Genomic DNA, 25,318 nt, shown 5'->3' with positions numbered 1-25,318 from the left:
AAGGGCCCACATGCCGCAATTACTGAGCCCGTGTGCTGCAACTACTGAAGCCCGCACACCTAGAGCCCATGCTCCACAGCAAGAGAAGCCACCGCAATGAGAAGCCTGCACAACACAACAAAGAGCAGCCTCCCCTCACTTCAACTAGGGAAAGCCCGTGCGCAGCAACGAAGACCCAACACAGCCAATAAAGAAATTAACTAATTAATTAATTAAAAATGAAAATGTCCTGGAATTAGACAGTAGTGGTGGTTGCACAACTTTGCAAATATACTGAAAACCACTGAATCACACCCTTTTAAAGGGTAAATTTTATGGTATGTGAATTATATCTCAATAAAATTTTTTTTTTTTTTTTTTTTTTTTTTTTTTTTGCTGTACGCGGGCCTCTCACTGCTGTGGCCTCTCCCGTTGCGGAGCACAGGCTCCGGACACACAGGCTCTGCGGCCATGGCTCGCGGGCCCAGCCGCTGCGCGGCATGTGGGATCTTCCGGGATAGGGGCACGAACCCGTGTCCCCTGCATCGGCAGGCGGACTCTCAACCACTGCGCCACCAGGGAAGCCCTAAAAAATATTTTTTAATTAAGAAAAAAAACTGGAATCAAGGAGCTCTAATCTAATATAGTGGTATAGCCAACAGAGTCAAAAGTCACTTGTCACAAAGCAAAGTAGGTGGTAATGTCCATAAAGAATTCAAGTTTCTTGATTTCAAGCTGTTTCCTGGCTTTCCTTTGGACCACATTAGTCTTGATAAAAGTTCTAAATAGTCATTAATGTCAGAGTAAGTCAAGCAGTTCACCTACCCAAAGAATAGGAACTCCAAAGTCTCTCAAATTCAAAGTATATGAGTTAATATTAAGAAGTGAAACAGGGCTTCCATGGTGGCAGAGTGGTTTAGAGTCTGCCTGCTGATGCAGGGAACACGGGTTCGTGCCCCGGTCTGGGAAGATCCCACATGCCGCGGAGCTGCTGGGCCCGTGAGCCAGGACCGCTGAGCCTGTGCGTCCGGAGCTCCGCAACGGGAGAGGCCACAACAGTGAGAGGCCCGTGTACCGCAAAAAAAAAAAAAAAAAAAGAAGTGAAATAAATTATTCTGACCCCTGGCTTGCTGATCAAAAGAAAAGGTCTGAGTGAAAAGAAGCAAAGTGACAATTTCTAGAATATCTAAAGACCAGCCTTTAATTTAAAACAGCAAGAGAATATTAGAAAAGTTTCCTTAAGAAGAACAGAACAGCTGCTTCTTAGTTAACTAGGAAAAGATGTTTATTCTTGTGATAAACATGTATTAAACATCTGCTATGTATCGAATATTATGCTAGGTGCTATGGGCCTATGAAAATGAAAAAGACCCAATCCTTGTCAACGAAAAACTCACAACTGGGTGGAACAGATCAAAATACAGATAGCTACACCATTTAGGAGCTGTAACAGTGGTATATTCAAAGAACTCTGGTAATAAAAAGAAGAAAGAGGTGAAAATAGGGAAGGAGGGAGGAAGGAAAGCAGGAATGGAGGAAGGGAAGGAGGAAGGAAAAAGGTGAAACAAAGAGAAAAAGGAAGGTTACCTCCTTTCAGAGTAATGCTGACACTTGAGCTGGGCATTAAACAATGAGTAAAATAGAAAGACTACCTAGATACAATGAAGAGTATGGGCAACAACATGAAGATATTTAACTGCATCATAAATCCAAAAACAATGGTGCAGTATAGCATCAATATAAAGTTCAGGGAGATGAAGCTGAGGGCTAGGGTTGAAAATGTGGCATTAGAGGTAGGTCTGTGTGTTTATTAGTGTACCACAGCTTAAGGCAGCAACGTAATAGATGGAGCAAAGGTAAGCAGAGATTAGAGGAAGGAGACAATTGGAGGTAACACAATAATCCATGTTATTTATCATTAAAATAATTTTTTTTTAAATCTCATTTCTTCTAATTACTTTGTTTTCATATAAAAACCCAGAATCTCAAAGCATCAGTGATGATGTAAGGAATCAGATGAAAGGATGGATTAGGTTCTAAACACTATATAGATCAGGACAGTACTACATACCTTCTTATTATAAAAATCCACAGTGAAGCAGAAGCTCCTAAGCATGTCTCATGTCCACAAACTGGCTGGAGACAACACAGAAGCCCTAATGTTCCAGCATCAAAGCAAATGGTTAAACTCATTTCACCAACTTTCTCTTAACATACACAAAAAACGATCAAATGGAAATTCTAGAAACAAAAAGTCCAATAATTCACCAGATGTGACAGAAGAGAGTCAGAGAGCCAGAGATCTTGAAGCTAGATCAGTAAAAATTACCCAATATAAGGAACAAAAAGGAAAAGAACAAAGGAAAATTAATAAAGCCAGAATGACCTATGAAACAATGTCAAATAGTCTATCATATTTTAATTGGACACTAAAAGCAAAGGAGAGAAAATGGGGCCATATTTTTTTTAAAGAAATAATGACCAAAAATATCTCAAATTTGGATGAAAACCCCTTCTTATTGATCCCTAGATTAGCAAATTCCAAGGAGAATAAAGAAAACCACACTGGGGCCTCCCTGGTGGCGCAGTGGTTGAGAGTCCGCCTGCCGATGCAGGGGATACGGGTTCGTGCCCCGGTCTGGGAAGATCCCACATGCCGCGGAGCGGCTGGGCCCGTGAGCCGTGGCCGCTGGGCCTGCGCGTCCGGAGCCTGTGCTCCGCAACGGGAGAGGCCACAACAGTGAGAGGCCCGCATACCACAAAAAGAAAAAAAAAAAAAAAAAAGAAAACCACACTGAGGCATATCATAGACTGCTTAAATCTAAAGATAAAGAAAAAAACCTTGAACGCTACCAGAGGAGGTAGGGTTGGGGAAGGGCATATTACATACAAGAAAATAAAAGTATATTATAAATGACAGCTGAGTTTTCTCCAGAAATAATGGAGGCCAAGGATGATGGAACATCTTCAAAGGTCTGAAAGATGGGGAAAACCCAAAAAACTCAATATTCCACACCCCCCAAAAAATATGAGGATGAAATAAAGACCTTTGCAAGTAAACAAAAGCCTACACAATGTGTTGCCTACAGTCCTGCACTACAAGAAATGCCAAACGATGTTGTTAGGCTAAAGAGAAAAGGTATCAGATGGAAATTTGGATTTATAGAAAAGAACATCAGAAAAGATAAAAAATTAGGAAAATATTTTAGTCAAAATAACTTCCTTAAAACACAACTAACCTTTTAAAGCAAATAAAGCAAATCCTAAGGTGGGATTTATGATGCAAGGAGAAGTACAAGATATGACAACAGCACAAAGAAAAGGATGGGGAGGTAAACTGTTGTAGGGTTATTACGCTTGTGAAAGGGATGGGAAGAGGTAAGTAGTAAGTGGTATGAAGTGTGAGGTGTAAAGTGAAAAGTGGTATAATATTACGTCAAAATAGACTTTGATAAGTTAATAATACATACTGTTAAGCTCTAGAATGACTACTGAAAAATTAAGAAAAGGAGCATATAGCTAAGAAGTCATTAGAGAAAATAAAATAGAATACTATATTTGATTAACCACAAAGGTTGAAAAAAATGAAGCAACACAGAAACAAAAGAAAAAAAAAGAACAACCAAACCAATAATCATATTAAATACAGACTAAGCACTCCAATTAGAAGGCAGAGACTGTTACACTGAATTTAAGAAGGAAGAGTCAATGGCTACATGCTGTTTATAAGACACACACTTTAAATACAAAGACAGTTATAGATTAAAAGCAAAATACTAGAAAAAAATACACCATGAAGTTGCACAAGAAAGCTCTAGTAGCTATATTAATATCAGACAAAGTTTCAAGACAAAGAGTATTTGAAGAAATTAAAAAGAACATTTCATAAAGATAAAAGAACAATTCAACAGGAAGATTAAACACTCCATACATAAATATTAATTTGAAATGGATCATAGACCTAAATGTAAAAACTAAAACTATAAAACCTACAGAAGAAAACAGAGGAGAAAATATTTATGACCTTGGTTGATTTCCTGGACAGGACACACAAGTCATTAATCATTAAATTAAAAATTAATAAATTAGACTTCATCAAATCTAAAACTTCTCTTTTTAAGACATTATTATGAAAACAAAAAGGCAAATCACATTTTGAAAAAATGGTTATACAATATAAATCCAAGAAAAGACATATCTAAAATATATATAAAACTCTTACAACTCAGTAATAATGACAACCAAATTTTAAAAGAAAAAAAATTGCAAAAGACTTTAAAAGAACTTTAAGAAGTGAAGATATACAAATGACAGCTAAGCACATAAAAAAGATGCTCAAAATCAATGGTCATCAGCAAAGTTCAAAATAAAATCATTATGAGACATTACATCACATCCCCTAAAATGACTAAAATTAAAAAGATAGAGGGAACTCTACTCAGTACTCTGTAATGACCTATATGGGAAAAGAATCTTTAAAAAAGTGGATATATGTATATGTATAACTGATTCACTTTGCTGTACAGCAGAAACTAACACAACATTGTAAATCAACTATACTCCAATAAAAAGTAATTTAAAAAAAGATAGGTAATATCAACTGTCAGTCAGGATATGGAGCAACTGGAACTCACATGTCTTGCTACTGGGAATGTAAAATACACAACCACTTTGGAGAAAGATCTAGCAGTTTCTTATCAAGTTAATGTCCCATCTACCCTTTGACATAACAACCCTTCCATTATTCAAGAGAAACGAAAGCATATGTCCATAGAAAACTTGTATAAGAATTTCTTAGTAGCTTGTTCATAATAGCCCTAAACTGAAAACAACCCAAATGTCTGCCAACAGATAAATGGACAAAAAATTGTGGTATATTCATACAATGGAATACTACTTAGCAATAATAAGAAACAACTGACATATGCAATAGCATCACGGACATTATGCTGAATGAAAGAAGCTAGACAGAGTATATACCAAATGATTCCATTTATGTGACGTTCCATTATATGAGATTTACGTGAACTAATCTGTTATGGAAAAATCTACTATGGACCTAAAGATCACTATCTAAAACTGAGGCCTGAATACAGCTTTGTTTTAAAGATTGAGATAATGCATGTAATATAGCCCCCTAGTCTGTAAAGCTATATACAAATGTAGACATTATTATTAACTTATATCAACAATTCTGGTACAGCAAGTTAACGTCCTCCTGGAGAAGAAGGCAATGTTTTAGTCTGTAAAATCTCAAAGAAAGATCACAAACTAGAATTGTCCAGCTCTGAACACATTTTCCAAAACCGAATCACCTGCCAACTTCAAGATGTGTCAAAGATGAACAATGGACTTAAATGCCTTTATTTTCAGCATTACAAAATATCACTTCAAATAAAGTACATTTTAATTATTCCAATAATTTCTGACTGAAATTTTATGTCAGTACAAAGTCCCCTGCTCTATTACACACTGATACGACCTTTCTTTAACAGCTCTTAGATTAGAAATAGCCTAATAAAAATGCCATTATCTGATTAAATATAAATAAACCCAAGAAGAATATTAATTTCATATTCCTGGGGAAAGCAGTCCCTGTCATAAATAGCTAGCCATTCCAAATGGCTAAATCTGTGGGTTTTATGTTTTAACTAACTATATTATCATGTATATATGCTCATTGGTAAAGTGAATCATCACAGACTATTCTCTGCTCTCAGTGCACACCATATCAAGAGCCTCAGACATAGTACTGGATCCCTTTTGTCCCTGACTTCTTTGGCTTCAGACCATGTGTCTCAATGTTTTTTCTCTCCCAGTTTAGAGATGGCAATCCAATTTTAAAGGTGTTTTTTTTTTTTTTTACCCTCCATCATCTTAGGGTGCTGCTCCTGGGTAGCTGCCCACAACTGCAAGGCACAGCATTTGCATGCACCATATAGACAGAGTGAACATCCTTCCTGGTTTTAGTCTTGGTTTATACCTATTGCCTATACGTAATTGAGAAAAACGTCTTTTTATTCTCAGAAGTTTCTAGTTTGGGCAACAGGTTAAATAATCACTCTACTCAGACCACAAAAATAGGCTACGAACAGTCAATACACAGTAGGCACTCAAAGGCAGGTAGCTTGGGTGGCTAACTGGCTGAATGAATGTATGGACAAAAACTATTCCAACGCCAGCTCAGGTCTCTGGAACATTCTTGTTGAACAAATACAGTCTTTTATTACTTTTACATTGATTATCAAATTAATCTAAGTGCTGCCCAGAAAAGATTATTAAGGAACTCACTCTTAATCAATGGATTAAAAATACTATGTAAGAGTGAAGTAAGTCAGAAAGAGAAAAACAAATACCGTATTTTAACACATATATATGGAATCTAAAAAAATATGGTTCTGAAGAACCTAGGGGCAGGACAGGAATAAAGACGCAGACGTAGAGAATGGACTTGAGGACACGGGGAGGGGGGAAGGGTAAGCTGAGACAAAGTGAGAGAGTGGCACTGACATATATACACTACCAAATGTAAAATAGCTAGTGGGAAGCAGCCACATAGCACAGGGAGATCAGCTTGGTGCTTTGTGACCACCTAGAGGGGTGAGAAAGGGAGGGTGGCAGGGAGACGCAAGAGGGAGGGGATATGGGGATATATGTATACATATAGCTGATTCACTTTGTTATACAGCAGAAACTAACACAACACTGTAAACCAATTATACTCCAATAAAGATGTTAAAACAATTAATAATATGTAATTAGTATACTGATTGTGGTATAGTAAATGGTTTCTCTACATGTTTAGGATACTTAAAAACAGTATATTCTATTAAGCAATTAATAGTTGGCCATATCTTGTTTTTAAATCATCAGTGCCTTAACCTAATCTTTTTAGAAAAAGTTGAAGATGCTGTTAGTATCAGCAGTTCTTATCAAATAAGGTTTTTACTACATCACAACTGATTTCCAAAAGACAGACAGCTCACCTATATTTACTATAACTCATATAATACTTACTGTAACTCACATATGATAGATAGTATGACTTATATGTTACTAGTTTAGGTTAATTCAACTGTCTTGTATCTCAGTATTTATCAAATTAATTATTGAATCTAAGCCTAAAAGAAAAAAACTTGATGCTCAAATGAACTTATGACAGGCAACAACCCACATGCTCTTCAAATGGTGACTAAACTGGTAAATCTGTAAGATGAACTATATGAAATAAAATGGAACTGCTGATACTAACAGCACAGATGGATCTTAAATGCATTATGCTAAGCGAAAGAAGTCAGACTCAAAAGGCCACCTAATGTATGAGTCCCATTTATACGAATTTCTGGAAAAGACAAAATTATAAGAACAAAAAATAGATCAGTGGTTGCCAGGACTTGGAGTGGGGGCAGGGGGGCACTGACTACCAAGGGGCAATACCATTCTGTATCTTGACCATGGTGATGCTTACACTGTATGCATTGGTCAAACTACTAGAATTATAGGCCAAAGAGTAAATTTTACCATGTATAATTTTTAGAAAAATTAATCTCAGGGCAAAAAAATTATTTTTTAAAAAGATCTGGAAAAGAAAAAAGGCCAACAGCAACAAACTTATTTCCCACCCTTAAGAACAGAGACTACTGCATGTGCAAGTAAAAGGCAGCTCTAACTAAACTGCTTTGACTAACAGTGTATTGTCAGGGTTCTGTGCCAGCACCACTTTCTGTTTCTGCAGTGTTGTCTCTCTGAATCAGACCCTCATCTCTTATCTAACCCAATTTTTCAAATCCTCTCTGAATGCCTCTCTCAATGATTAGTCTGGGTTTTCTAACCCTGGTTTGTCTAACTGACCGCCTTACATTCATAATCCACTTCTGCCTTAACATGCACTCTTGGCATCAACCCATTTCTTCACTCTTGACCCTCATGTTAGTACTTACATTACTTCCCTTAGTTCCTGATTCTATCTCAACTTTGTTCTGATGGGTCGCTCTTGATCGTGTCCTCTTCTCAGCCTTCAAAAGGGGGTTCTTATCTATCATGAGTTAAAACTACGAAGAGTAATCATTTCTTCTCTCCTTGAAGTGCTTTACAAGTGGCAAATTCTAAAGCCTCCCTTGGGAACCCTATGAGTGTTTTTTTCACTCCAATAATATGATGTACTTATTTCTGTCCAACTGAACTCTTGCCTATCTTTAAGTTCTACTTCCTGCTTGGTTTTATTCAAAGACACAGATAAGACGTCAACTTCTTCCTTACAGAAATCATACATCTACTTTAAGACTATTATTAAACTTAATACTATCTTCCTTCTTCAAGGTACATACCTATGATTCCTGCAACACTGTTTATCACTTAATGCTATATCTTATGTTCTCTCAAACCTCTCCAGTCTTTCTACAACCCTCTACAAATGAAATGACCAAAACAGGATACTAACAAATAACAGACAATTTACAAATAAATACAACACAATACTAACATGGCCAAAAAAGAATACCCTTTGAACAAAAGCAATCAGTCAACTGTGTTGTGGTCTCTTACATTATGACAGAGGGCAGGAGTAGAAAATAACCACAATCTCAGAACTTCCAAAAGTTTATTCTCTAGCAGTGAGCTGCTGTCTCCTCACAAACCAGGAGACCCCCAATCTCCACAGCCATTGAGCATTTACAACCTCCCCACCCCAGGGAAGAAAAAGCATCCAAAAAACAAAAACCTCTTCTTACTATGAATTCACTGTAGTTATCTCTCCCAGGCCACGCATGGGGCCTTCACGGGGTCTTAAACTTCTTAGCTATCATCTCATTTCTCTTAGAGCCCAATTGCTGCTATTTAATTATGCATGTTAAAACTACTTCTTATAATCTTTTATTTCCTTTAAAGTCCAAGTATCATTTTCCTGAGCTAGAGAAGAGGGAACAAGGTTGAGAAAAGATTAAGCTGGAAAGCAAAAAAACAGAACTCTGTTTTTTTAAAAAACTGAATTTAGCTGATAGGATTTGGCTTTCCATAATGTGAGCAAAATACTTACCTTGAAGATAATTAAGAGGCATTTGTGAATTCCAGAATAAGAAGGCTTTTACCAAAAAAATTAGATCAAAAAACCGGACAGGGCTTCCCTGGTGGCGCAGTGGTTGAGAGTCCGCCTGCCGATGCAGGGGACGCGGGTTCGTGCCCCAGTCCGGGAAGATCCCACATGACGCGGAGCGGCTGGGCCCGTGAGCCATGGCCGCTGATCCTGCTCGTCTGGAGCCTGTGCTCCGCAAGAGGAGAAGTCACAGCAGTGCGAGGCCCGCATACCGCAAAAAAAAAAAAAACAGACAAAAAAACAAAGCTAATGATAAGAGGAGATAAGAGGCAGGAATTAAAAAAAAAAAAAAAAGACTGCAGGATACAGAAACAGGGCTATAATCAAGGGAAAAGAAAATAGAAATCTATCCCAAAAAAAGCAGCAGAGCTATGGATGCAAAATATAATTTCATTTTGGGTTTCTTTTTAAAGAAAGCAATAATGTAGCTGTTTGTATTTAGTTTCAGGGAACTGAGAAAAATGGATTTCAGACCATCATGTACATGGGAGAGTATCAAATATTAAGGGCTTTTATGACAAAAGCTTCTAGAAAATAAAGGACTGAGTCAGGAATAAATAATCATATAAAAGCACCTGTAATTAAACAATACTTTAGGCTTCTACACCTCTCTGGTAACACACTGAACAGGGAGTTATACCATAAAAGTATAGGGAAGAAGAAGCTGTATGAGCTACTTCTAACTCTACCTCTTGGACCCATCTGGATCATGGCAGCAGGTAGCAAAATCCTAAGGTGTTAAAGTACACCCATCACCCAAGACCAAAAACTACTCCCACCCCACCTTGGCTCAATGGTTTTCTCCCACTGTGGTGAGGGTGGTTTTGGAAAAGCTCCTCAAATGCCAGGAAACACTGTAATACAAAAAGAAAAAACAATTCATAAGTACCAAAACTTAACTAACATTTTGGCTTCCCTTTCAAGGAAAACTGGTATAGTGGAAAAAACACCAGTCTAGGAACCAAGAAACCAAGTGTATTCTGCTTGTTGGGCACTCATTCTAAGATGTCTGTGGTACTCCAGGGGATTTGGTGGGGAGGGCACTCACTCACTCACTGCTAAGGGTTACTAAACTAGTAGAATATATGCCAGAAGCTCCCGATGGCCATCTCTGTCACAAATTGGGCTGAAAATGAAGCCATCAGAGAAGCTAGCAGAACTAAGGGATGTAAAGAGACATCTCCGGTGATATAACTGAAGAATCCTCTCCAGTTCCAGCCCTTCCTGCAGATATTTTCTCCCTTAAGTTAGTCTGCAATAGGTTTCTGTGACTTGCAAGTAAGTCTGGCCAATACACTTGGGTTCTAATTCCACACTGAACTTGAGCAAGTCATTCCTCATTTACTGGCCTTACTTAGTTCCTCGTCTATAAAATGGGCTAGATCTGACGTTTTCAAAACTTTTTTTAAGCAATAGAACTTTTTAAAACAAAAATCTTATTTTGATATCAAAAACTAAGATGATTTTATTCGTATAAATGTATTTTATAAGATCAGATTTACAACATTTACTTCTGACCAAAATCAATAAGAACAATGGGTATTTAAATCTCACCTTGAGACTGAAAATAAAGATGATTCTGTTAGTAGAAATGTATTATCAAATGTATGATATTTATGACATCAATGATAAATGTATGACACTTATCATATCAAATGTATATTTACTATAATCACCAAAGTCAATGAGAACAATGATGTGTTTTGATAAAAATGAAACTTTAAAATTAAAGACTAATGGTAAAAGTTGAAAGCTTTTATTAACCTCCCAGGATTCAATTTATTTCTGTACTGTTTTGGTTGCATAGGAGTAAGACAACCCTGATTCAAAATGAATAGTTGCAAAGAACAACATGGTATTACTTATTCACCTGCCTTACCCCATGATATTATTTAATTAAAGGTAGAAAAAGCTTTTAAGTTCTGCACAAAAAAAAACCCTAACAGCACAAGATTTTTAAAATAGATATTCAATTGGTTAAAATTTAGTACATAATACAGTTCAGCATTCATGGGTATTGGTTTTTTCTTTTTTAATGATTTAAACCTCATTTAAAAATCAAATCTGAATCAAATGTTTACAGATTCCAATTAGTATCTTCACAGAACTCTAATAAAACAGCTAATCTCTAAACTCTATTAAGAAGGTTTTTAGTCAGATTCACATACACTCACTACCCATCAGAAATTGTAATGAAGCAAATATAAAAAGTTATAATTCCTCTTTTTTTATAATAAGCCTGCTTTAAAGGAAAGAAAAATTTCACCAATTCCTATTCACAATCTTAGAGAGTTATGAATACAGACAAATAATAAACTGGGTCAAATAAGACTATTATAATAATCTATTCAATCTTATTGAGAACCAACTTGATGGGGCAGATCATAGAAGGTGCTATAAAACATTCATTATTTAAGAGTGCCTGCTTTACAACTGAGATGAATAACTCTCCATGCCCAACCTCAAGAAGATAACAGTCTAGCAGAGGATACAATACAGCTGACCTTGAACAACACAGGTTTGAACTGCACGGGTCCACTCATACATGGATTTTTTTCAACATTAAATACTACAATACTACACGATTGCAGTTGGTTGAATCAGGAGATGCAGAACTGTGGATTCGCAGAAACAGTGTATACCAAGGGATGACTATAAATTATACTTGGGATTTTCGACTGTGCAGAGGGTCAGTGCCTCTAACCCACGCATTGTTCAAGGGTGAACTTTACATTCATTCATTCAACAAGAGTGTCTCCTCAGTGCCACCAGCCACTATGCAAGAAACAGGGGCTAAAAAGTGAACAATACACATACTGTCCCTACCCTCTTAAGTTCAGACTTTAACCTAAAGGCAATAGATAACCAATGAAGATTTTAAACAGAGATATGATTAGATTAACCTTTCTGAAAGATGGTTGGCTACTATAAACTGGAGATACTAAGCCCCAGGATAGAGAAACCAGTTAGGAACTACTACAGTGCTGACAAAGTAACGGGAACTCAAAAGATGGAACAACAAACTCAGCTGAAGTATGTGAAAACAAAAAAACTTCAGAGGGTAATGTTGCAGCTCAATCTTAAAAAACAAGGAGTACGCAGACAAGTAGAGGGAGTTTGTGCAATAAGAGAAAACCATAGGAAAGGCATGTCTGGGAAACCTCAAGTATCAATAGTTCCTCACAGTGGGTCTTGAGTGAGGTGAAATCATTGCTAGAAAGGCAGATTAAGGAAAAGATAGTAAAGGATATTTTATAACAAAGAAACATGTCCAGGAAACTGGGGAGTGCTTTTAAGCAGGGTGATAACATGACCAGGCTTACATTTTAGAAAAATTCTTCCAGGGACAGTAGCCTGAAGAAGATGACAAGAAGTCTAACCATCCAAAAAAAAATGTGTGCTTGACAACAGATAAACTATCTCAAAGTCCTAATCTAACTAACAATTTATCATGACAACCAAATATGGTCCAAGCAAGTACTCTGAGCTTTAGAAACCAAGCAACTAGTACCAAGTTCAGGCCACAATGTATTTTGACATGGCTTTGAAACCAAAAAAAAGGGACATTTCTGCAGATAAAATACTAAAAATGTAACAATGGCAAAAGATAAATGAATGAAGAGGAAAAAACAGCAACTAAGAAAACAAGGATATAACAGAGAAAATTTTACTTCAGGTAAGAGTTACTTCCACTTGCCAATTACATACAGATTCACTTCTTCTACGTAATAATAAATTGTGGTTCCAACAAGCAATTCAAAAGCCAAATTTAATTTAATGCATAACACTTAAGAAAATAACCAAACAAAAACTAGATTAGAAACAGCAAACTATAACGGAGGACCAGCTCTATACTAGCTAGCTAGCTTCTCACTGCTTAAAAAGAAATCTCTCCCTGTCTGGCTGGTCCCTGAAGCATACCAACTAAAAGGGTAAGGTAAGGTGAGGTGAGGTGAGGTGGAATAGGGCAGGGTGGGTAAAGGAGGACTTGCTCTTTCACAAAGGTTCCTTATCAATGAACTAGACGAGTTCCTAAATGCTTTCATTCCAATTCTCTTTCTTAATATAAAAAATATAACTCAGATTCAAACATGCCAACAGATACAACGAAGAATCCAATTATTTTATCTTAAGAAAATGAATCCTACCTTTCCGGGGTCATCCTTGGATCGAGGCACTTTAAGGAAACACTTGTTCAGTGACAGATTATGTCGTATGGAATTCTGAAATTAAAAAAGAAAGAAAAGCCATAAGGTCATTGGAATCCAAAAACCAAAACCCCCTTTAAAAACAGAATCAGAAACCTAAATATCTCTATGCACCGGAATACAATTACAAATGGAATACGTTTTTTAAATGAGCTTCAAATTTAAACCTTTCTGATTTTCAAATTATGAATGCTACAAAGGGGAGTAGTTATTGGAAAAGACAGTTTCTAGTGCATTTTGCAAAACTCCAAATAATGGACTATATGTCCCATTTTAAATGTTTAGTAAGACCTTTCAATGATGCAGGAAGATGTCTGTGATTAACGTTAAATACCAAATATAAAATTGTATGCATATTACGATTTTAATTGTGATATATATTTATTAGCTAATTTATTTATTCTTGGAAACAAGCCATAATGCAAAATGCTAAGAGTTATTCTACATGGAATTATAAGTGATGATTATTTTCCTCCATTCACTTTTCTGCAATGTTCAAATGATTTACAAGGCACATGTGTTACCACTTTTTAATGAGTTTAAAAAGTTATAAACAAAAAAATTCCACTGCTCCATTACAAGAGTACATAAAAACCAATTAGGTTGTCACTACAATATTTAAGAAAGAAAACCACATGGGAAGACACTGACTAGAGAAGCCAGCAAGAACACGTAGGTTCCTCAATGTAGCAAGAAAGAATAAACAACTTGGATGGAAGGAAAACGCACTTAGATACCTGGAGAATCTGTGAAACAGGAAATCTTTCATCAGTAAACAGGACTATGCCACAACTTTTACAGAAAATACCCAAAGGCCATTTCTTCTTAATTAAATGCTCTAAAATCCATTTCATAATTTTGTTTATTCCAAAATGGCCAGGTATCTGGTGGAGGGGCTCCAATTGCATTTAGCCACTACTTAGAATTGGATATTGGGCAGGGGGTTATATTTTGGCATAATGTCATTTTATTTTTAATATAAACTTTGGAACTCTAACAATGCCTACATTAAAACTTGCCTCTCATGAGGCAATCTGGGATTAAAGAAGTTTTTAAAAGATGACCAGAGAATGTAAATTCAAGCCTATCTTATTACCAAACATCAATTAAAACTTATGAATGGGAGTTCCACCTCTACCTGGAATGTAAACAGCTACAAAGACTGATGATCCCTCCCAAACAATGAGAAACCAATGGGTAAGCCAAAAAAAAAGTCTATTTTTAAGCCACATCAGAGAGCTGAGGTTGCAAAGCAGCCCAACAAAGAAAATTCCTAAGAGGAATAAGCCCATTCAAGGAGAAAGGGGACAAACTGTCTCACTTTTCGGCAGAATATGGGAGAAAGAGGTGGCCACCATTCAAGCACCCAAGAAATTAGCTAAAATTTGCAAGGCCAAGCATGGTATCAGTTTAGAGTAGCAAGGATCCCAGACACAAGGGAAATTTCCACTCACTCTCAAGCTCAGAAGAAGCTCTTGGACCTTCACCATATGCTCACAAGAAAGACTGGGGGCAGGAAAGGAAAACAGAGAAAAGTCTCCTTCGTGGCATAAGCAGGAAGGAGGTAACTGATGGCCACAAGGGGAAAAAAAGCCACACCACCTTCTACAGATCTTACAAAGCAAAAAACTTAAGTTTGAGGTAGGGGTAGCAAAACTTCTCACCCATAGGGCTCTGGCAAAGATTACTTCTGAGGAAAGAATGGAAACAAAGCCCTTCTGCCTCTAGGGAGGGATAGGAAACACTTTCCCAGGATACAGGCAAAGATCCACTGATGGAGGAAGCAAAATCCTTTCACCTATGGGACAAGTGTCAGAAACTACCCAGGGGCCAGTATCCTACACCAATACACCATGCTGAGGTGGAGGGTGACTATAGCTGGGAAAGGGACAGGAAACTCCCACGCAAAGGTAACTGGATAAGCAAAGATAACTAACCTGGCTGAGGGAAAAAAAACACTGAAAAAGCCCCACCAGTCCAAGGGCCTGAATAAGACTAAGGCTGGATCAAGACACCCCCCCACAAAAAAAAACACCAGCCCCTACCACAAGCCCAGCAGTGAATAACAAGTAATGACAACCTTCAGAGAGAGGAGGGGCAGGAGCATGGACAGAGACCCCTATCTGTAGCAAGGTGGGCAGAGACAACTAAACCTAAAGAGAAAACAGGAAAACTGAGAAAACCCTACAGCACCCAAGCCTCCCACTCCAAGCACAAGGTAACAGGAGTCTACTGCAGGAGGAATGTAAAGTCTGTGGTATACTAAAGGCAAAGATACCAACAACAAAACCCAAATCCAGCTCAACTACTGTTGAGTGTAATTTGACTCCCCACACAAATGGCCTATGAAAAAAGATGCTTGTCCATTTACAGGTACAAATAGTATTTACCTCTATCTCTACCATTCTTCTACGCATGTAGCTGGAACTCAATCAAAAATTGCAAGACACATGGAAAAGCAAGAAAAAAGAAAAAAGCCCATTGTCAAGAGATAATCAACAAAACCCAACTGAGAGATGACGCAGATGTTAAAAATATCAGACAAGAACTTTGAAAAAGCTATGACTAATATGTTCAGGCACCAAGTAGAAAAAAGTGCACAACTTGCATAAAGAGATGGGGAATTTCAACAGAGATGTGTAAGCTATAAGAAAGAGTCAAATGTCAATGACAGAAATAAAAAACATGATAAAAGATAAAGGATTCCCTAGATGGTTCATCAGTAGACTGGACCCAATTAGGGAAAGGCTCAGGTATCTTGAGGCTAGATCAACAGAAATTATCCAAAATAACACACATGCACGTGGGCATGCACATATACACAAATACAAAAAAAAAAAGATCATCCAAGAACTGTGGAACAATACACGTAATTAGAGTCCCAGAAGGAGAAATGGAAAAGAATAGGGTAGAAGAAAAATTTGAAGATGTAACAGACAAGAATCATCCAAAAGTAATGCAGGACATCAAATCACAGATGCAAGAATTTCAGAGAACACCAAGCAGAAGGAATTAAAAATCCACACAACTATATTCATTATAGCCCAAAAGCTGAAAATCAAAATTAAGAGAACATCTTGAAGGGCAGCAAGAGAAAAAAAGAAAGATTATGCACAGAGAAATAAAGATTAGAATTAAAGCGATGTCTCAAAAACCATGCAAGTTAGAAGACAACAAAGTGACATCTTTAAAACACTAAGAGAAAAAAAAAAGTCAGTTATCTATCCAGTGAAAATATCTCTGAAAAATGAAGGCAAAATAAAGACTTCTAGACAAACAAAAGCTGAAAGAAGTCATTTCTTGTACCGCCAGTTGGCTGGCAATATTGGAAGGAAGTTCTTCAGGCAGAAGTATGATACCAAATGGAAACCTGGATCTACAAAAAGAAATGAAGAGTTCCAGGAACTGTGAAAATGAAAGCAAATTTTAAAAATCACTTTTTCTTATCTGTAATGCCTTTAAAAGATAACTGTCTAAAGCAAATATAACAATTATTATGAGATTTATAACAGGTAAAAGTAAAATGTACAATAACAATAACACAAAGGTTGGCTCAGGGGAATTAGAAGTACAGCTGACCCTTGAACAACACGGGTTTGAATTATATAGGTCCACTTATATGCGGACTTTTCCAATAAATACATACTACAGTACTATACAATCCAAGGTTGGTTGAATCTGCAGATGAGGAACCATGGATATGGGGGGCCAATTGTAAAGTTATACATTCAACTGTGCAGGGGTCAGCGCCCTTTAGTCCCCGGGTTGTTCAAGGGTCAACTGTGTAAGGTTTATAAAGTTCTTACACTATACATAAAATGGTATAATGAAGGTAGAGTGTGATAAGTTAAAGATGTGGGTGGTAAACCCTAGAGTAATCACATCCTAAAACAAAATTTAGGAAGAGGTATAACTAATAAAATAATAGTGAAGATAAAATGAAATCATAAACAATACTCACTCCAAATCCAAAAGAAGACAAGGAAAAGAAGGAACTAATCAGAAAAATTACCCATCTAAAAAGTTCAAGATGGGAAAAAAACAAAATCAAGATGGTCAGAAGAAGAAAACAAAATGGTCATGTTTTCTAAATGGCTTCACAGTGGAAGAACACATCTCTACTTAGATCTTCCTCCTCTACAAAAAGCTTAAAAGCTGGAAATCTTCAAGACTCTGCCACTGTCCTTTTTTCACTTCTACATTTGCTGCCTGGGCAATCTCATCTACAGCCATGGCTTCAATAACCATCTGTGACCTTTCTCCTGAGTTAACATGTATTCTCAACAATCTACTAGACATCTCCAGAAACACCTCCAACTCAACATGTTTAAAACTAAACTCAATCTTCATTCCCAGTGCGGTCTTCTGCCAGTTTTCCCTTCTCTATTTAAAGACAGTTATTCATATAACTGTTCCAATCAGAAACCTGTAAGACTTCCTTAACTCCTCCCTCCTTCTCACCATCTAAAACAAATCTGTCACCAAATCTTGTAAGTCTACCTTCAGTCTACCTACTTTATTCCATCTCTTCTGTTACTACCTCAGTCCAGGACACCAGTCTCACCAAAACTAGTACAACAGCTTCCTAACTGATGTCCACCCTCTACCTTCCTCTCTTTACCCCTCCTCCACCATTCTCTACCCAACAAGCAGTTACCTCTTCACAAGGCAAATCTGACATTACTGCTTCAATTAAAACCTTTCAGTAACTCCTCATTGCACTTAGGATAAAACCTAAAATCCCTAAAGCCTCCACAAGACTCTTCATAATCTCACCCTATCCTGCTGTCATGCTCTCTCTACTAACCCCCTCCAATGGTCTCTCTCACCGCTAGGCTTTCCATTTATTGCCCCCCCTGTGAAAGTTACTGCTGCCAGCCTTCCTCCATCCCTTTCACCTAACTGAGTCTACTTAACTTTCAATTCATTCTTGGTTTAAACATTAGTTCTTTAAGGAAGTCCTTTCTGACTTTCATAAATTATTAGCTTAGGCCAAGTGTGCATTTCTCACCACACAGTAATTTGTTTAATGGTCTTCCTCCTCCATACTGTATTCTATATCAAAATGTAAGTAGGCTCCATAAGGGTAGGGATCCTGTCTACCAACTCAGAACCTAGAGTATAATGCTTTTCATAGGGGAATCACAAATCTGTTGGAAAAAATACCAAAAGCATATTTAGGAAATAAAAACACCCGGAGAGATATGAGAGCCAAGACATGTATTTACAACACATAATGAAGAAAAGAGATGACTTCAGACCTCACAACTTGGGGAGACACTACCTCTAACAACCCTAAGAAAAGAAGTTGGGTGCTTCCCTGGTGGCGCAGTGGTTGAGAGTCCGCCTGCCGATGCAGGGGACACGGGTTCATGCCCCGGTCCGGGAAGATCCCACATGCCGCGGAGCGGCTAGGCCCGTGAGCTGTGGCCGCTGAGCCTGCGCGTCCGGAGCCTGTGCTCCACAACGGGAGAGGCCGCAACAGTGAGAGGCCCGTGTACCTCAAAAAAAAAAAAAAAAAGAAAAAGAAAAAAGAAAAGAAGTTGGGAGAGTAGAGGTAGACATAACTAGGATGGCAGAGAGTAAGCTGGAGAAAAATAGCCCGGGTTAAATAACTGATAATGGCATATTGCTTGGCCTTGAAAACCCAGCTTCAAAAGTAGTTTCTCAAAAGTACAGTCTACTTACACCAGAATCACTTGAGATGAATTTTAATGCAGATTCCTAGGATCTAAGATGACTAATTCAAAATCTCTGGAGTTGTGACCCAGGAATCTGAATTTAAAAGCACTCTCACTGATTTTTATTTTCACTTGAGTTTAAACTGGCCTCTCTCATTCAAATCAACCACCACATTCCCACCTTTATTTCTCTTCTCCCACTGTGAGAGTCCTGACTCCCCAAAACGCTAATATATGTACTCATTTGTTCTATCCTACCATGCACATAAGATTGTTTCAGAATTGCTCCCAACTCCCAACTTCTTTTCTTGTGGTTATACAAGGTAGAGAGACTGCCTCTAGCAAATTACCATTCCAAAGACAAATCTACTAAATGAAGTCCATGATTCTTTTGTAATTCTTTTCAACTTTGGTATGCTCTTTTCAAAACTTCTTGAATTTTTCTGTGTGATTATGTTATACATTTGATATAAGGCTTATTTATTTCTACTTATATTCAGTTTTAAGGTTTTCTTTTTTCATCCTTTTTGACTTCCTAACATATTTTTTGAATATGTAAAACACTTAAATGTTTCAAAACTCAAAACTATATAAAAAGGTACACTCACAATCTTATTCCCTTCTCTATCTCTTCTACCTCAGTTCCATCCATCCCTATAGGTAACTATGTTTACTATATTTCTAGTTTATTATTCCTAACTTTCTTTTTACAATAATAAGCAAACACATAATACATTCTTATTTCTCTTTTTTCTTCACATAGAAAAGTAGAATACACCCCCACATGCCCATACCACTCTTTTATATTTTTCTTTTTATTACCCTAAATTCCAGTAACTTAATAGGTTAATTTTCTTTAGTAAGGTGAATAGCACAAAAAAAATTCCTTTTCCTCTAGTTCAGATTACAAAATCATTCAATTATGGAAATTCAAAGAGTTTTTATAACTCTTATGGACTATTCAAAGAATTGTTCTTAATACGTAATCTCCCTTCAGTGCCCTGGCACAAAATGAAAGGGAGTTCATCTAAATATTAAAATTCTATTTGAATCCTTTTAAGTGACCACGACAACATTTTCTCCTCTGGGTGACTTTAGTTGGCTCTACATTTCTGGAAAGGTGGCTGACAACTGCTTTAGGATCTTTCTTCCATCCTCTCTTCAAACAATACAAGCTAACTTCACAAGTTCTATATGACCTTCCATTTTCACCTAACCCATCTCTTCCATACCTGAAGAAGAAACAGTAAGCAGCAAGTTGTACAAGTAATGCTAAACAAATCTCAGGACAGTGAATGGGAACTAAAACATGAAAACAGAGATAGGACCTGAGCAAAGGAGAAGATAAACCACTTTCCATTTGTCTCCATGTGAGATATTCAAAATATTTCTATGTTTACAAAAATAAAATTTAAAGTAATGATGGCAAGTTCTAGGCTCCTAAAATTGGGTGGAAGAAAGTTTTTTAAAAGAATAATTATGAAACAGCAATCCCTGGGAATATTAAAGGTCTGCCTAAAGCAACAGACTGGACTAGATAATCTCCTTGGCGTATCTTTTAGTTCTAAAAAGCAACGTTATCCTTCTCAACCTATTCCCATTTTTCGCTTTCCATCCTTCCTTCTTCATTACATCCAAACCATGTATCTTCCAGATGAAACTGTATCACCACTTCTAAACCAGTTTCAGACCATAACTTGGGGTGGCCAGCAGCAAGAAATCCAGCAGACTAAATCTGGCACTCTCAAGGTGGACTTAGATGAAACAAGATCCCTGAACAAAAATCTGTAAGTTCTATAATAGAGTTATTAATAAAACATATGGAAACACAAAAGATTAATTCTATAGGGAAAAGAGAGATTACATATGAGCTTAAAGAATAAACAGAATAATGCCAACTGGACAAAGGGCAAGAGAAAGTCCAAGGACAAGTAAGAGAAAAACAAAAGCAAGAAAAATCAAAATATTTATTTCTAGGACAACGAATAGGCTGGAATATGTAGAAGAAACAGTACATGAGAGGGAACTAGCAAAAAATAAAGCTAGGAAAGAAAGCTGGGACCAGGATTCTGGCTTCATTCAAGCTGCATTTATTGAGGCTTACTAAATGGAAGTACTGTGCTAGTGCATGGAATACAGGAAACTATACAAAAGAAATCCCTTCCCATAAGGCACTTGATTATCTGGCATGATACACAGCACACATCACTGGTGCACAGTAATTCAGTAAATGCCTCTAATAAGTATATTCAAACAAAAAAGACAAAGGTGTTGAGACATGAAAGCTTAAGAGAAACAAGTGGAACTACCAGCTGATGGCAGACCTAAAGCTCTGTTAAGTCCCCTTTTTCCACATGCACACACACAAATGCACACACACAGATACACACACCCCACACAGCACACAACCGGATAACTCCTACATAAGAATATGAATGTAAAATGTGCAGATACAAAAGAAAACTGAATTATTTGTCATATAACATAGATTAGGTAGGTAACTAATTTGAAGGTTCCCCAAAAAGCTTAGATGAGGAGCTAAGGCTTCTTTAAGAAGTAGCTGATTCTAGAGCTGAGGCAGGAAAGATACGAGATGAGCCTGGAACATCTTGTGGTGCCAGAAAGTTAAGAAGTGGTAAATAAACAAAAGAACTGTACCATATCAAAGGGCACAGGAGCCAACCTGTAAGAGCTCCCAATGCCAAAAGCAGCAAAAATCTGAGCAACAAATAACGACAGCCCAAAAAATAAAATAAATATCCATGAGTGCATACTATTACAAATATACGATTGAATAAATAAATAAAAGGGGAAGAAGGGACAAAGCTTCCATGTTAATTGGGAAGAATCCCAATTAATATAGAAGGAATAACGGAAAAGAGAAAACCACCACTAGAAAACAATAAAAACTGCTGTAATGATCTACCAATGAACACTAAAATTAATGAACAAAAATTTCAGAAAAACAGGGTATTGCATGCTGTCAAAGTATTTCCCCCAAAACATTTCATAATTTACAAAGTGATAAATAGTAATTTTATAGTGGAGAAACCTGGCAGACACCACCTTAACCAAAGAACCATGGTGAACATTACCAGTAATAAGACATACTGACATCAAGTTCCCCCTGATATGACTGATAGACAGAGAAGGGCACATCACCTCTGCATTATTCTTCCCCAAAATGCACTACTTCAATCTAACCAAGAAAATATCAGACATATCCAAACTACAACTACTATTTCTTTTGTATAGTTTTCTACAAAATACCTGACAAGTACTCTTCAAAGGTGTCAAGGTCATAAAAGACAAGAAAAGATTGAGGGACTGTTACAGATTGGAGAAGACTAAGGAGACATACAAATGACAGCTAAATGTAATGTGGGATCCTAGATTAGATCCTGAATTGAATCCTAGAACGTAAAAAAACATTAGTGGGAAAAACTGGTGAAATCTGAACGAAGTCTGTAATTTACTTAGCAGCTAACAGTACTGCTTAGTCAAAAATATTAATTTCTTAGTTTTGATAATGGTACTATGGTTATATAAGGTGTTAACAAAGAGGAATTGATTGAAGGGTATATGGGAACCCTTTGTACTACTTATAAAACTCTTCTATAAATCTAGAATTCTTTCGAAATAGTTTTTTTAAAAATCTTTGATGATAAAAACAGTACTAGTTGCAATACTATACTGTTTTTTTTTAAACCTCAGACACACTATCAACTTAACTGACCTGTGGGTATTGTTTTCTAGTGAATGCTACGTTATCTCTACTCCAATACTTTATGCTATGTCAGTCCTCTAATATAAGAAAGCTCTAACAAATTAATATTCTACCCAAAATAAAGTTATTCATCTAATTTAAAACACTTAATTTCCTTTTTAATCCTAAAAATGACTAGTAATCAGAATTTCATCTTTAATTATATAAGCCTCCACAAAGCTTTATCTTCAATAAAAGCCAGTATTGTTATTGTTTACAGCATAAAAATAAAAATTTAAATAAAATCCTTACCTTCCATCCACTGCCAGCCTCTCTATAATATGGGAAGTTATCACAAATCCACTGGTAAATCTCACTTAGAGTCATTTTCTTTTTGGGTGAGCTATTAATTGCAAATGTAATGAGGCTGGCATAACTGTATGGAGGCTTCCCATCTTTGTGCTGTTGGACTTCTTCCTGGTCCAGGGTTGTATTTGGGTCAAGAAGTGTATTCTTCTTGGAAATTCCTGTTCCATGTGCATTTTGTGTAGCATCTGATTTTTGGATGGCTGCTCTCATGGTGAGCTGTGGTAACCAGTCCATAGATGTTAGGCTGCTCTCCAGTTCAGATGTCATCCTGAAGGTAAATAGACTCCTTAGTCAATATCAAGGAAAGAACCCCTGCTTCTCAAAATATCCAATATTCACAAATCTAGGAGTTCCAAAGTGAGGGAAAGCCTGAGTTAAATCTGGAGGAAAAAGATTGAGTATATTAATGACCAAACCAAATATTTAAGGGATCAACATTTCCAATCTTGTTTCTTAATTTCTTCCTCTCCAAACACAACAAATTTGGTTTTAAACTGTTTAAGAGATAGAACAATACATACACACAAAGTGATTCTGAGGCCAGTTTTCTTAAAAAGACTATCTGTCACTTTAAACAGGGAGTCAGGATCATAGTATGAATAAATCTGTCTGCAGTCCAGCTCTTTACTCACCAACACTGCAGGCCCTTTTAAAACTTAAGATTGTATATCTGGCATTTCTTTTACACAAATTTTAGAGAAATCATACAAAAGAATACCAAAATTAAAGTGTAGGCAAGAGGTCAGAGAAGTAACTGAGAAATAAGCACAGGAATTTACATGGAGGAAAGAAGGTAAAGTTGGGCAGGTGGGAGATAGGAAGAGTAAAGCAGGGGAGACAAGAATAGCAAGGAGACAAGCTAGCTGGGGGAGTTGACTGAAAAAAGAAATGCAAACTCAAGGACACTGATGAACTAGAGAAAAGGAGAATAGGCAGTGCCAGGAAGTTTAAAAACAAAAAAAAAGTCAAAGAACAAGCTTAAGAAAACTAAAGATCCGGGAGTGTAGGATATGAGATAAAATCACATAAATGGACAGCAAGAAAAGAAGCATTAAAAACTCAAGGACAGGCTTACAAAAACATCCAGTGATCTGGATTCTGTAATCTATATCTCTCCAAGGCTGAAAAATTCAAACCATTATCACCCAAAGAAAGAAAAAAGAAAAAACAACATCTGCCAGGTTAACACATATTCTGGAGAAAGAAGGAAGCTGCTCTAAGAATGGAAGATAAAAATATAGAAACAAAGATTGACACCTCACACTGGAATGGCGAACTTTCAACAAAAGGTACAAACTTTCCTATCCTGGGATCAAAGAAGCAGGAGAAGTGAGCCAGACAACAAAGCAGAGAGGAATGAAAGGCTTCTAAGTGATATAAAAGTAAAGGGAAAAAGAAAACAAAATAAGAAACTTAAAGTATCTCAGTAAAAAGAAAAAAGTTGTGGCTAAGAATCCCATATATACCCTTCATTCCAAGTGGCTGCAGGCAAAAAGCAACCTGGAGTATGTGCTTAGCATCTGAACTTCTGGGAGGCAATGTAGAATTAATAAAGAACACAGGCTCTGGAGTCAGGCAGACCAGAATTCAAGTACTTATTCTACCAGTTACTATCTGTGAGACTATGAAAGTGTTACTATCTCTAAACCCCATCTCATCTGTAAAATGAAACAATAATAGTACCTACGGTTAAAGTATTACTTTGAGAAATAAATGGGATAACTTATGCATAGAAGAAACATTCAATAAGTATTAGTTAATAATATTATTCTAGGAGTATCTTGGGATGGTACTAATGAACCATAAAGTAAATAAGATTAAGCAATAGCAATTATAAATCAAGAGATAGCCATGAGGATTCTATCTGCATTTCCAGTAGAATATTAACTACTGTGGCAATGCAGATAGAATATTTTCCAATATTTTGATTAACAGTTTTACATTTTTCATTTTCCCTCCCCATCTCTGCTGTATGCATTCCTCTGAAACCTGAACTTTAAATTCCTCTATACAGCACCTTGCTCTACAATCTCAGCCAGAAATGCTTGTTCCCATCATGAAATAAGTTATAGAAACTTGTGGAATAAGAAACCAAGATAATTTAGAGATCACAGAATGTCAAAGAGTGGGCAAAGTACCCTACAGATTAGAGAACAAGGCCTCCAATCTAAAGATGAAAAACTAAGGTCTACTGAAGTTAAAGACTTGTCCAAATTCACACAAATAGTTAACAGCGGAACTAATACCAGAGCTCAGATCTCCTGATGCCCAATCCAGCAGTTTT

General features: G+C 36.8%; 1 protein-coding gene across 2 annotated transcripts in view; it reads right to left on the bottom strand.

Moving 5' to 3' along the window:
• The window catches only part of FOXJ3 (forkhead box J3), a 134,535-nt gene that overhangs the window by 68,391 nt on the left and 40,826 nt on the right, over positions 1-25,318 (bottom strand). For both annotated transcript variants that reach the window (XM_081225816.1, XM_081225817.1), the window contains exons 3-4: positions 22,978-23,302; positions 13,219-13,293 (exon numbers count right to left, since the gene is read on the bottom strand). In XM_081225816.1, the coding sequence (XP_081081942.1) occupies positions 13,219-13,293; positions 22,978-23,302 (400 nt within the window). The remainder of the gene's footprint in view (positions 1-13,218; positions 13,294-22,977; positions 23,303-25,318) is intronic.

Source organism: Mesoplodon bidens (genome assembly GCF_964165515.1).
Source record: "Mesoplodon bidens genome assembly, chromosome: 2".
NCBI lineage: Eukaryota > Metazoa > Chordata > Mammalia > Artiodactyla > Ziphiidae > Mesoplodon > Mesoplodon bidens.
Note: the sequence above shows the minus strand (reverse complement) of the source record. Positions and strands in the feature narration are given on the sequence as shown.